The sequence below is a fragment of the Thalassophryne amazonica genome, chromosome 15, assembly GCF_902500255.1.
Source record: "Thalassophryne amazonica chromosome 15, fThaAma1.1, whole genome shotgun sequence".
Classification (NCBI taxonomy): domain Eukaryota; kingdom Metazoa; phylum Chordata; class Actinopteri; order Batrachoidiformes; family Batrachoididae; genus Thalassophryne; species Thalassophryne amazonica.
Window position 1 is genome coordinate 58,598,653 of NC_047117.1, and position 14,309 is coordinate 58,612,961.

The 14,309-nt window shown below is 42.1% G+C and overlaps 1 protein-coding gene across 1 annotated transcript in view; it reads left to right on the forward strand.

Moving 5' to 3' along the window:
• LOC117526891 (hepatic lectin-like) overlaps positions 1 to 3,859 on the forward strand; it is a 39,553-nt gene extending 35,694 nt beyond the window's left edge. Inside the window, exon 6 of the mRNA XM_034188972.1 lies at positions 3,519 to 3,859. Coding sequence (XP_034044863.1) covers positions 3,519 to 3,654 — 136 coding nt within the window. The 3' untranslated portion in view covers positions 3,655 to 3,859. The remainder of the gene's footprint in view (positions 1 to 3,518) is intronic.
• Positions 3,860 to 14,309: the final 10,450 nt, after the last annotated feature.

Below are 14,309 nucleotides of genomic sequence, written 5' to 3' on the forward strand. Positions count from 1 at the left end.
TTGAATTGAATAACAGGAAAAAAAAAACACATTTTATCTGTATTGTTCTCCAAAAGATTTCACTACAAACTCTACATCCTTTGTCCACAGCCTTTGAACTGGCGATCTGTGCAGTTTACATCTGCACAAACAGGCACTTTATAACAAATTCACCAGGGAGTGGTTGAAGGGAGTGGTAATATGGCGGCCAGACTGCTTCAAATATACTACCCAGTGCTAATTAGCTTGTTAGCAATTCTCGAGTAAGCAAACAAAAATACACTTACTGCTTGTTTCACAACTTGCTGTATTTTACGCTGTCCCCCTCTCCTCACTGGTACTGGATGTGTTGTTCTGTACAGCATTTCAGCCATACTTTGGAATATTTAATGGCGTAACGCCCTCTGTTGATGACGTCATAAAAGCGAGACGGAGAGCATCTGAGCGCCGCCAGTGGTGGTCCCTGGGAAATAGTCTTCACTTCAGAAAAGTTCACAAAAAGATTTAACTAACTAATATAATGAACGCAAAGCCTTTGACCGAGCTGTGTTTTTCTCTATCAAAAAATATTGAAGTTGATTGATTGAAATACTGTAAAAATTGAAGATTAAATTGGGCAATATTATTTTAATAACTTCATTAAAAAAATTATGTTGACACAATGACAGATATTTATTCTCCTGACTTGTGACACTGACAACATGTATAGCATGTATTAAATTGCAATTATAAATATACTGAAATATATTTAATGACAATATCATAAAACAACATTTTAATGAAACTAGATACTTATGCTATGTACAATGTAGAAATATTCTTTACAGGACCTCTAATTATAAATAAGCAACAAATCAGAAACAGTTGACAGTAATTCTAAAATTCTAATTGTAAAATGTTCATTATAGTACCTGCCATTATGAATAAGCAACAAATTACTAACAGTTCATACTTTTTCTATATACAGTATATCATAGAAATTTGATTCTTTCTTCAAGATCTGTAATCAGTGTCACAACAATATATTATTTATGTCTAATTCACAAATTTGATGAGAAATGAGTAGTTACCACTGACCACTTTTTAAGAAGCTGATCCTCGGGGGTGGCCAAGTCCGGTCCTCGAGATCTACCTTCCTGACACTCTTAGTTGTCTCCCTGTTCCAACACACCTGAATCCAATGAAAGACTCATTAAAACCCCGCTAATGAGTCTTTCATTGGATTCAGGTGTGTTGGAACAGGGAGACAACTAAGAGTGTCAGGAAGGTAGATCTCGAGGACCGGACTTGGCCACCCCTGCATTAGATAGTAATCTATTCATGTGTCACATACATCTTCTCAATGTTGAAATATCCCAGGAATCCATCTGAAATTTCACTAACAGGGCTTTATATTTGACTTTCAGATTAAAAAACATTACTAACCTGAATGTAGGTCCAGAGTGTAGTTTCATTATTATTCTGTTGCCTTTTAATTAGTACACAAATGGCTCATTAATAGCCTGATAATTTTGCTACTTTGTTTACAAACTGTGGAAGTGGCTTGTCATAGAATGGGGCCTACATAGTACAAGTACTGACTTTAGAAATGTTTTAATAACATTTTATGTCCACAGTGTAATTCCTTTCAGCTCTTTAAGCTGTTATGTTGCTTTAAAAAACACTGTCTTGTTGGCATTGGCAGGGAGTTTGTATGCATTGATCTATTAACCAGAAGTGTTAGCTAGTTCACTGCACATGCGCACTGAGAAACTCAAAACTGGCTTATTAATTTTTCCAAACTACTTTGTTGACTGAAGCTATAGAGTTACAGCGATAATGCGGCTCACTCAGTGTATTCCTTCACCTGCCTTTACGCTCGTGTCTGGCGGGACGACGTAATGCCATTTCTATGCATTTCTGGGAAAAAGGTTCTACCATCATGCACCTCGGTCTCTCCCATCATTCTTCTTGTGTACTTCCTGTATGAACCTCCTGTTTGCGGTGACAAACGTGTACTTCCGGTTTGCGGTCATGGCAGAAATTGAGCTAGATGGACTGTGAGAACATGCTCACGCTCGTTTGTCATCATCCTCACTAAGCTCAGCGGCTCTGTTGCCTCTCGCTGCTCAGTATTAGCAACTGTGTGAATTACACATGCATTGCACAATTGGTAAATCATTTATTCAGACACTTCCTGATCATTAATACATGTCTTATTCAGGGTGTAATAATACACACATACGTGCACTTACAAATATTTGTTCGTGGTTTATTATGTACAGAAACAATTTAGTATACACATAATGCAGGAGAGTATTCATTGGAAGTAAAGCATTAATTAAATGCATTAGTTAATTACTTATTAAGTATGAGTCATTCTTAATTGATTATTTGTTACTAATTCATTAGCAACAAATTCATTTTACATGCTTAATTAAGGCTAAATAAGATGTAGTTATTATAAAGTGTCAAAGGCATTATCTAGTTATGTCACTTTGATTAATGTCAAGTTGCCATAATAAGGACATCACAAACAAATTTAATGTCAAGTTGTCATGACAAAGACAACTTCTGGTAATGTCACTTTGATTAATGTCAAGTTGTCATAATCAAGACAACCCAAAAAATGTCAACTTGTCATGACAAAAACCGAATGACACTTTATGACAGCTGTCATAAACATTTATGACATTGACATAATACTTATGACAGATTTATGACTGTGTCATGTCATGATTATGACGATACTTTCAAGTAAAGTGTTACCCCAAAATTGAACCACTTTATCCTTGACCGAGACAAAACACAACAAACATATTTTATCCACACTGGCTCCAAATGTAGCAGTTATGACCTTGACTTTTCAATGTCACCCAAAATCAAAACATTAAAAGCCAACCGAACATTGCTATATGCCTTGATATTCCTGGTTAATGGTAATCATAATGTATATGTTTCTTAGCCATTCTAAATATTCCCTATAAAGCACTGGGATACATTTTTGACCTTGGCCTGTGACCTTGACATTTAAAAGATTTTTGTCCAAATCAAATAATTTTGTCTTTGTTCACCCTCAAACGTTTCACCAAGTTTGGTATAAATCACATGAAACCTTCTGAGTGACTTTGTTCACACACAGATGGATGGATGGACACATAGGATGGAAAACAACACCTCTGCATGCACAACCATGCACGGATTGAAAAATGTGCTCAAAAATGTTTCTGCTGTGAAGGCAGTTTGTGTTGATCTGTGTTAATCTTCTGGGTTGAATTACATTAAACAACGTGTCACAGTACAGTAGTTACACACTGTGGTAACTCGTTTCTGTGGCACATAGTTTGTGTCTCGAGTGCTGTTTTATGAAAATTAACATTCAGGACGTATCTGACTTTACAAATTACAAAATTCTCCTGTCTTTTAAAAATTTGACCTTTTTTATTAGTTATGTTGAATGTCATTGTTGCATGCTAAAAAATACAAAGAAGTCAGTTTTGATTTCTGCTATTTTCAGTGTGATGATTTTAAAGATTGACCAAGGAATTGTTTCTCTGTAGGTACTGGCTGAGTGGGGAACCAAATAACACTGGCAATAATGAAGACTGTGCGGTTGTTCTCCCATCTAAGTCTCTGATAAACTGGAATGATCTTAATTGTCAGCAGTTTCTCCGTAGATGGATCTGTGAAAAGTGAATAAATAAATTAAATTAATATATGAAATAAGAGTTCCACATGGTTCGGTTGAGATGAAGATGTATGATGAACTGCTGCAGCCCCCAAACAGGAGCACCCAAAAGAAAAAAGGGTGATTCTTGTGATTGTTTCTTGAATTTTCTTTCTCTGAAACTCTTATTACAAAATCACGGTGGCTTAGTGGTTAGCACTGTTGCCTCACAGCGAGAAGGTCATAAGTTCAATTCCCACCTGTGGCCTTTCTGTGTGGAGTTTTACGTGTTCTCCCCGTGTTTGCGTGGGTTTCCTCTGGGTGCTCCGGTTTCCTCCCACATCCAAAGACATGCAGATAAGGTAGATTGGAATCTTTAAATTGTCCGTGGGTGTGCAAGTGGGTGTGAATGTGTTTGTTTGTCTGTTTGTGGTCCTGTGACAGACTGGCGTCCTGTCCTGGGTGTACCCCGCCTCGCTTTCTATGACTGCTGGGATAGGCTCCAGCCCCCTGCGACCCTTAATTGGATTAAGCGCTTGAAGATGAGTGTGTTTGTGTTCTCCAAAACTCCCCCCCGACTGTATTCACACTGATATAAACACCTTCAGTCTAATGTGTTGGCAGTTAACCACCTCCTCCAGTGAGGAGCCTGTAAGAGCTTTGCTCAAAAGCTCCTCAGTACCAGTGGAGTAAATGCTGTTTTCTCACCTTCACCTTTCTCCTGCTGGTGTGGGGACGATGCTGCATTTATTTATAGACACATCAGTGGAATTATAGTGAGATGTAACATGCTGTCTGAAATCTTTATAATGTTATTTTTATATTTTCTGAACCTGTGGAAACATTACAGCAACATCAAAATTGGTAAAACATGACTTCAACAGACAAACGTTAATCAACTCCATCCATCCATCTTCTACCGCTTAGTCCAATTAAGGGTCGCAGGGGGCTGGAGCCTATTCCAGCAATTATAGAGCGTGAGGCGGGGTACACCCAGGACAGGACGCTAGTCTGTCGCAGGGCCACAAACAGACAAACACAGAAACACCCACACACACACCTACGGACAATTTAAAGACTCTAATCCACCTAACCCGCATGTCTTTGGATGTGGGTGGAAACCGGAGCACCCGGAGGAAACCCACGCAAACACGGGGAGAACATACAAACTCCACACAGAAAGGCCACGGGAAATGAACCCATGACCTTCTCACTGTGAGGCAACAGTGCTAACCACTAAGCCATCGTGCTGCCCACGTTAATCAACTCTTTTTTGTTTTAAATGCTCTAATTTTTTACATCTACATTTAACAGTTGAGTTGTAGTTTGGATGAAACATCAAATTAGAAATCTGCATTGAGTACGTCTTTGTTAATTTGTTTTTATGTTGGTCCAAATTTAATTTGTTTTTTCAGTATTGATTATTGATATTTATTTCTTCCACTAAGGAGGTAATGTGACCATGTGATGCATCTGTTTGTGAGCACATTTTGAAATGTTGTGAATTTTTTGGCATAAGAACATTTTATGAAGAGGAGACAAAAACAGTGGATATTTGTAGGTGTGATTATCTATATAGAGAGTTTTTGTTAATTAGTACAAAGTGAAACTCATCATTTGTGAAACTTGTAGAGGACTGCTTTATGACATTTATATGGCAAGAAATTTAAATGTTATTCAATAAACATTTTATTCAAACTGGAATGGGTCTCCCTATGATGAAGGTTGATGCAAAACGTTTGCTTTTTAATTCATATGAAGACATAAATTTTCAATTTAAAAACAATTTTAAGAAAATAATAATACCAAGGATATATAATACCAAGGATATGTAAATGTAACACCTGCAAACAAAACAACAAAAAAGTCTATAAACTATAATAATTTCCAAATATAATAACAGTAATGGAGCATTTCTGTGTATCCGGTGTGTTCAAGAAAAATATGACACTTGTTTATAAAAGTATTTCCATTTTTATTTCAGAAGCATTAGACTTATTCTTTTGTCTCTGATGTGACAAATATGCAATGACTTGTTTTTCATTAGATCTGTCAGTCACTTTATTAAATATAACATTTTGCTACATTTGTAAAACAACTTTTTCAGAACATACGATGTCTCCGAGATCAGTTTTCAAACCGTGCTCAGACCTGGCAACAAAACAAGTCAGGCCTTTATTCAAGGCCAGCGATTTTTAACAAAATGCTGCTTGCTGCCTGCACTGTCATATAGTGTTAAGTTTTACACATACAATGCATCTGGAACATATTCACGGCGCTTCACTTTTTCCACTTTTTCTTATGTTACAGCCTTATTCCAGAATGGAGTAAATTCATTTTTTCCCCTTAAAATTCTACTCACAACACCCCATAATGACAACATAAAAAGTGTTTTTAATTTTTTCAAATTTATTAAAAATAAACTAAGAAATCACATGTACAAAGAATTCACATCTTTTGCTCAATACTTTCCTGATGCACCGTTGGCAACAATTACAGCCTTAAATCTTCTTGAATATGATGTCACAAGCTTGGTGCACCTATCTTTCATCCATTTTGCCCATTGCAGTACCTCTCAAGCTCCATCAGGTTGGATGGGGAGTGTCGATGCATAGCCATTTTCAGGTCTCTGCAGAGATGTTCAGTTGGATTCAGGTCTGGGCTCTGGCTGGGCCACTCAAGGACATTCACAGAGTTGCCCTGAAGCCACTCCTTTGATATCTTGGCTGTGGCTGGGTGTTGTTGTCATTCTGAAAGATGAACGGTCAACCCAGTCTGATGTCAAGAGCCCTCTGAAGCAAGTTTTTATCTGCGATGTCTCTGTACATTGCTGCATTCATCTTTCCCTCAATTCTGACTAGTCTCCCAGAAAAACATCCCCACTGCATGATGCTGCCCCCACCATGCTTCACTTTAGTGATGGTGCCTGGTTTCCTCCAAACAGGACACCTGGTATTCACACAAAAGAATTCAATGTTTGTGTCAGACCAGAGAATTTTGTTTCTCATAGTCTGAGAGTCCTTCAGGTCCCTTTTGGCAAACTCCAGGTGGACTGCCATGTGCCTTTTAGCAAAGGTGGGGAGAAACATAATGCCCACTCGGGTGGCAAATACGAGATAAAATATCAATCAGAACAGGAAAGTAACACCAGAAATAAACAAGAACATTCAGAGAATTCTGTCATCCGCCAGTCGGGATCTGGATCATTCCTAAAATGCAGTGGAGTCTTCCATGCCCTAATATCTATCTGTGGTGCAAATTTAATGAGAATCTGTGAAGTTGTTTTTAAGTAAACCTTCAAAGCCTATATAAAGGGAAATCTTGATCCAGAGTCTGGATCTAGATCCGTATCACCTCCAAAATTCTGTGGAGTCTTCCATGCCCCAATATCTATTTGTAGTGCAAATTTGGTGAGAATCCATGAATTAGTTTTGTCATAATTCTTCAAAGCCTACAGTGGGGGGAAAAAGTATTTAGTCAGTCTCTGATTGTGCAGGTTCTCCTACTTAGAAAGATGAGAGAGGTCTGTAATTTTCATCATAGGTACACTTCAACTGTGAGAGACAAAATGAGAAAAGAAAATCCAGGAAATCACATTGTAGGATTTATAAAGAATTTATTTGTAAATTATGGTGGAAAATAATAACAATAACAAAACAGTCAATTAAAAAAAAAGTCAATAACAAAAGTTCAGCTTAATACTTTGTAACATAATCCTTGTTGGCAATGACAGAGGTCAAACGTTTCCTGTAAGTCTTCACCAGGTTTGCACACACTGTAGCTGATATTTTGGCCCATTCCTCCATGCAGATCTCCTCTAGAGCAGTGATTTTTTGGGGGGCTGTCGCTGGGCAACATGGACTTTCAACTCCCTCCACAAATTTTCTATGGGGTTGAGGTCTGGAGACTTGCTAGGCCACTCCAGGATCTTGAAATGCTTTTTACGGAGCCACTCCTTCGTTGCCCGAGCAGTGTGTTTGGGATCATTGTCATGCTGGAAAACCCAGCCATGTTGCATCTTCAGTGCTCTCACTGATGGAAGGAAGTTTTGGCTTAAAATCTCATGATACATGGCCCCGTTCATTCTTCCCTTATCAGTCGTCCTGTCTCCTTTGCAGAAAAACAGCCCCAAAGCATGATGTTTCCACCTCCATGCTTCACAGTAGATACTGTGTTCTTGGAATGCAACTCAACATTCTTCTTCCTCCAAACATGATGAGTTTTTACCAAAAAGTTCTATTTTGGTTTCATCTGACCACATGATATTCTCCCAATCCTCTTCTGGATCATCCATGTGCTCTCTGGCAAAGTTCAGATGGGCCTGGACATGTACTGGCTTAAGCAGGGGGACACGCCTGGCACTGCAGGAATTGAGTCCCTCTCTGCATAGTGTGTAGCCTTTGTTACTTTGGTCCCAGCTCTCTGCAGGTCATTCATCAGGTCCCTCCGTGTAGTTCTGGGATTTTTGTTCACCATTCTCATGATCATTTTGACCCCACGGGATGACATCTCGCATGGAGCCCCAGATCGAGGGAGATTATCAGTGGTCTTGTATGTCTTCCATTTTCTTACAATTGCTCCCACAGTTGATTTATTCACACCAACCTGCTTGACTATTGTAGACTCACTCTTCCCAGCCTGGTGCACATCTACGATTTTCTTCCTGGTGTCCTTTAACAGCTCTTTGGTCTTGGCCATGGTTGAGTTTGGAGTCTGACTGTTTGAGGCTGTGCGACAGATGCCAAAATGAGCGTAATATGATCAAACTTTCTGCTTTGTCTGGCAGCATCAAGTCTGGCAGCATCATTTTGAAGACCCCTAGTGCTGGACTGTGGTAAACCAGAAAATAAAGCATTGCAGTAGTCTAATCTAGAGGAGATATTGTAAATGCATGTGTCAAAGTCTCAGCATCAGTCATAGACAGGATGGGATGAATTCTTATATTTCACAGATGGAAGAAAGCAGTCCTCATAATGTCTCTAATGTTGAGGTCAAAGGACAACATAGGATCAACAATTACCCCAAGATTCCTCACTTTGTGCATATGATGGATAACACACAAAGCTAAGCTAAGTGCTAGCTGGTCAAATTGATGCCGATGCCTCGCTGGACCAAGAACCATCATTTCAGTCTCATCAGAGTTTAGAAGTAGGAAGTTACTAGACATTCATCTTCTCACTAATGCATAACAATCATCAAGATTTTATGTGAATGAGATTGGCAGCAGTTATCGGCATGTACAATTGAGTATAATCAGCATAGCAATGAAAGGCAATCCCAAAATGCCGCAGTATTTTCCCAAGGGGTGCTACATAAAAGGAAAAAAGCAGACGATCCAAAACGGACCCCTGTGGAACCCAGAGGTAGTGCTATTGTATAAAACACAATAAGAACGACTGGACAAGTAAGACGTCAACCACGTAAGGGCACTTCCACTAATCCCAAAATGATTCTTCAGCCTACCGAGTAAAAAATGATGATCCATGGTGTCAAAAGCAGCACTAATATCTAACAGCACCAACACCGTAGTGGTGTCTGAGTCCATTGCTCGCAGAAGGTAATTCACTACTTTAGTGAGCGCTGTCTCTGTGGAGTGATATTTTCGAAAAGCAGACTGCAGTGGCTGAAAAAGATTACTCTCAGTAAGGTGATAGATGAGCTGCCGCGAAACCACTTTTTCCAAAATTTTAGAGCAAAATGATAGATCTGATATTGGCCTATAATTTTTTAAATACACCAGGGTCAAGATTAGATTCATAAGCAGTGGTTTAATCACTGCAGATTTGAAACATTTAGAAACAGATCCAGAAGGGACAAAAGAATTATTCCATCTCTCAGTGGAGCACATCAGTGAGAGGAATCTGGAGCTCCCGGAGCTTCTCTGGTGTAAGAAGACCAAGTTCAGGGGGTGGATCGGATTGTACAGGATTGTCCTGATCTTGGAGAGCATCTTCTGCTCCACCATCTCCTCCACAGAGTCCAGACACAGCCAACCCACTGAGCTCGCCACCTTCATGAGCCAAATCAGCCTCAGAATGTCCTTTTTCTTCACACTGCTCCCCCAACACAGCAGACTGATAAAACTTTTAAAACATTTTAATGAAGGACGGAGGATGTAGGCACGCACAGAGCGTTAGTGGAGGGATTAGATTGTTGAGCTTTGAGCCACTTTGAGCTCTTTTCTTGAACGTATTTTTGCCTTATTTCTTCTACCCATGTTTTTTACCTGTCTGCCCGTTTTTGACTCTGTCTCATGCATTGGTTACTGTTGTTCATCTCGGCCTGCCTTTCTGTGTATTGAACCAAGCCTGACTCTCATTAAACCCTGTTACTCCGTCATCTGAATCCCGCATTTGTGTCCAGCCACTTTGTGCCAGTAAGCCTTACGCAACTAAAACATTCTCAAGGCCATTGATGCAGGTTCAAGAATGGTGAAGTCCACTTCAACCACTTCCAGCAGACACGTTGCTAAAAACGCAGTGCAGGGTGAATCTTTGGCTTAGGCATTTTAGTGAGAATACAGCGCTGGGCTTTTTACCCAGGTCCCAATGTCTTTGTGCATTCCTACACAAAATGCCCTCTGTCTCAATAAGTGGGATGTCCTCTCTGGTCCCTGATGTCCAGTGGAATAATGGACACTCTGCATGACACATTGTTGCAAACAACTGGGAACAATCAACTGAAAACATTCCCCAAAATGCTTATCATTAACCACCCCATCAGGCAACTAAATGCACTACCATTGCTTCAATAATGGCTTGACTGCTGCCAGAGATTTTTCCTGTCCTGTGATTTTAGCGGCATGTTTTGACCCCAAAACTGTTGGAGGACACTTATGACTGGGTCTAGACTTTGAAATGCTTGCAACTCTTCCTGGGAGTAGCCTGGGAGAGTTGGTGTTGCCTCTTGTGGCTTCTACAGCCCGAACCTGATGTAACTGACAACATTTGACTCCCTCAGCAACCAGTTCAGGCAGAATTGCAGTCCCTCTACAGATCAAGTTACATATTGCAAAACAGTCAATATCCACATCATCTCCATGTGGCGCAGGCTCCCCTGCTAACGGGTGCCATGACAATGCATCTGCAGCTGGATTACAGCGGCCTGGTCTATTACACATCAAAATCAAAGGCAGCTAACTGGGCTACCCATCTCTGTTCATCAGCTCCAAGTTAAGCACTTTTCAAATGACAAGAGGTTATTATTAGTCATAACCGTAAAATTTGATCCCAGTAAGTAACCTCGAAGCTTTTCAACTCTTGCCCATTTTAATGCAATTAGCTCAAATTGCATACTGCTATAGTTTGTCATTTCTCTTGAGGCTAGGGGAAACTAGTGACTTAGGTGTCTTTGTTGGCCTAACCTTGATTTTGTAGCCAATGCTCTGATCTTTGTGGAATCAGTGCTTCATGCGAGAAACTTAAGTGAGAATTCAGTGTCTGGGTATGCAGTTGTCCTTGATCGATGCTAATATCCACGTTTTCAATGACTTTCTAGACTTGGTCACCAGAAATGTATGCTGTGAACACATTGAATCTGTAGGTGTTCAGTTATCTCACCAATAATGTTCATGTTTCTCAGCCCTCTGTGTTTGAGCTAGAAAGAAATTTGGGAAGCACTCATAGAGTCATATGATCACTGCACCAGTACCTTTGCAGGAAAATGAAGGTCCAAGTCTTCAGGATCCTTCTGCTTCCTGTCTTATCATATGGCTGTGAGACCTGAATTCCAACCAGTGACCAAAGGTGGCAACTGGAAGTCTTTGGAGGATCTTGAGGTGTAATGACTTTGTGCCAAAGAAATGGTTACTTTTGGAAATTCAGTTGGGAAGTATCACTTGTGTCGTGAAAGAGTGTTCAGTACAACATGTTGGTTATGTGACACATTTCTCTGGCTGTGATCCAGCATAAAAGTGCCCCAGTTTTGGTGACACCAGCAACTGGAAAAGGCCAAGGGTATGCTCACGTATTACCTGGCTGTGGTAGATAAATGTATTCTCCCAAGTGGTGGTGATAGACCAGTTTTCTAACTGCGTGGTTCCCGTCCTGCAGAACATCCTTCTCCATATCTCCAAGTCCTCTCCATAATTCTTCTGTTACACCAACCATCTCCTCTTTGGTCTTTTCCTGCTGCCTGTCTGCTCCATCCTCATCATCCTTTTCCTGATATAACCTGATCAGACCAGTTGCAAATGACACAGCCTATAATGTTGGCTTATAGTAGTGAAATGAACGTTCAATTCACTGGCAGTATCTTTGTGCTTATCTGCATTTCCACAGTCAGTATGCAAGATGCACACTCGCTCAAAACTTTGCAGCATGGTGGCTTTGTGGTTAGTACTGTTGGCTCACAGCAAGAAGGTCATGGAATCGAATCCCACCTGTGACCTTTTTGTGTGGAGTTTGCACATTCTCCCTGCGTTTGCATGGGCTTTCCCAGGGTGCTCCGGTTTCCTCCCACAATTAAAGACATGCTGGTTAGGTTTAATGGAAACTTTCTAATTGTCCAGGTCTCCCTTACAATTGTCCAGGTCTCCCTTGTAGAGAGATTTCAAGCTCAATGGGACTAACCTGCTTAAATAAAAAAAATTAAATTGGTGTTGTGTGATAAAATGGCACATTTTAGAATGTGATTCTATTGTGGCCAATCCAAAGCACACCTGTTCAATAATCATGTTTATTCACGATCTTGATATGCCTTACTTTACAGGTGGATGGATTATCTTATCTTGGCAAAGGTGACATGCTCACAAACATGTATTTTAATAAATTGAGAAAATTTAACCAGAAATTGCCTTTTGTGTGCATAGCAAGAAAGCATTCACTGAAGACACGGTTTATCTTCTTCTTGGCATGTCTTGGTCATTTCATTTCACCTCCGTTGTGGTGGTGTCCAGAGGCAAAATCACAAATACTGATTTACTATCCAAATATTTATGGACCTGGCTGAAAGGAAGCAACATTTGATTGTGGTACATGGTCAAATAGCACACTTTGTGTCACTAAATGAGTAGGATCAACAAGGAGGGTTCTGCCAGTCATTCCCAGCAGACCCTCACTATACGTTTGGGCCTGCCAGGTCTGACCGGCTTCCTCCCCTCCCAGCGGATCCAACTCACCACCGGGTGGTGATCTGTCGGCAGCTCTGCCCCTCTCTTCACTCGAGTGTCCGAGACACGTGGCTGAAGGTCAGATGATACGACTACAAAGTCGATCATCGACCTCCGGCTCAGGGTGTCCTGGTGCCACGTGCACTTATGGACACCCTTGTGCTCGAACATGGTGTTTGTGATGCACAAACTGTGACTAGCACAGAAGTCCAACAACTGAACACCACTCGGGTTCAGATTGGGGAGGCTGTGCTTCCCGATCACCCCCCTCCAGGTCTCACTGTTGCCACCCACATGGGCGTTGAAATCCCCCAGGAGAACAATGTAGTCTCCAGTCGGAGTGCTATCTAGTACCCCTCCCAGGGACTCCAGGAAGGTCGGGTACTCTGCACTGCTGCTCAGCCCTTAGGCCGAGACAACAGTGAGAGACCTGTCCTCGACCCGAAGGCGTAAGGACGTGACCCTTTCGTTCACCGGAGTGAACTCCAACACATGGCGACTGAGCTGGGGAGCAATAAGCAATGCGACCCCAGCTCTCCGCCTCTCCCCGTGGGCAACACCACAAAAATGAAGCGTCCAGCCCCTCTCCAGGAGTTGGGTACCAGAGCCCAAGCTGTGCGTGGAGGTGAGCCTGACTATCTCTAGTCGGTATCTCTCAACTTCCCGCACAAGCTCAGGCTCCTTCCCCCCCAGCGAGGTCTTCAACTCCCACCTCCGGGAGAGCTTCTCCCAGATCCCGGGGGAGGTTGGAGACATGGAGTCCGAGTGGACCATGTTCTCCACCTGCACTGTCGATGCGGCTGCTCGTAGCTGTGGTCACAAGGTCTCTGGTGCCTGTCGCGGCGGCAATCCCCGAACCTGGTGGTGGACACTGGAAGTAAGGGATGCCATCAAGCTGAAGAAGGAGTCCTACTTATCTTTGTTGGTAGGTGGGACCCCAGAGGCAGCTGACAGGTACCAGCAGGTCAAGCGTGCCACAGCCCGTGCGGTCGCAGAGGCAAAAACTCGGGTCTGGGAGGAGTTCGGGGAGGCCATGGAGGAGGACTATCGGTCGGCCTCGAAGAGATTCTGGCAAACCGTCCAATGCCTCAGGAGGCGGAAGCAGCTCTCCACCAGCACTATTTACGGTGCAGGTGGGGAGCTGTTGACCCTGACTGGGGATGTTGTCGGGTGGTGGAAGGAGTACTTCGAGGATATCCTCAATCCCATCATCACGTCTTCCGAAGAGGAAGCAGAGACTGGGAACTCAGAGGCGGACTCATCCATTACCCGGGCCGAAGTCACCGAGGTGATTAGAAAGCTCCTCGGTGGCAAGGCTCCTGGGGTGGATGAAATCCGTCCTGAGTACCTTAAGTCTCTGGATGTTGTGGGACTGTTGGCTGACACGCCTCTGCAACATCGCATGGCGATCGGGGACAATGCCTCTGGATTGGCAGACCGGGGTGGTGGTCCCTCTGTTTAAGAAGGGGGCCCAGAGGGTGTGTTCCAACTATAGGGGGATCACACTCCTCAGCCTCCCCGGTAAGGTCTATTCCAGAGTACTGGAGAGGAGAATTAGACCAATGGTCGAACCTC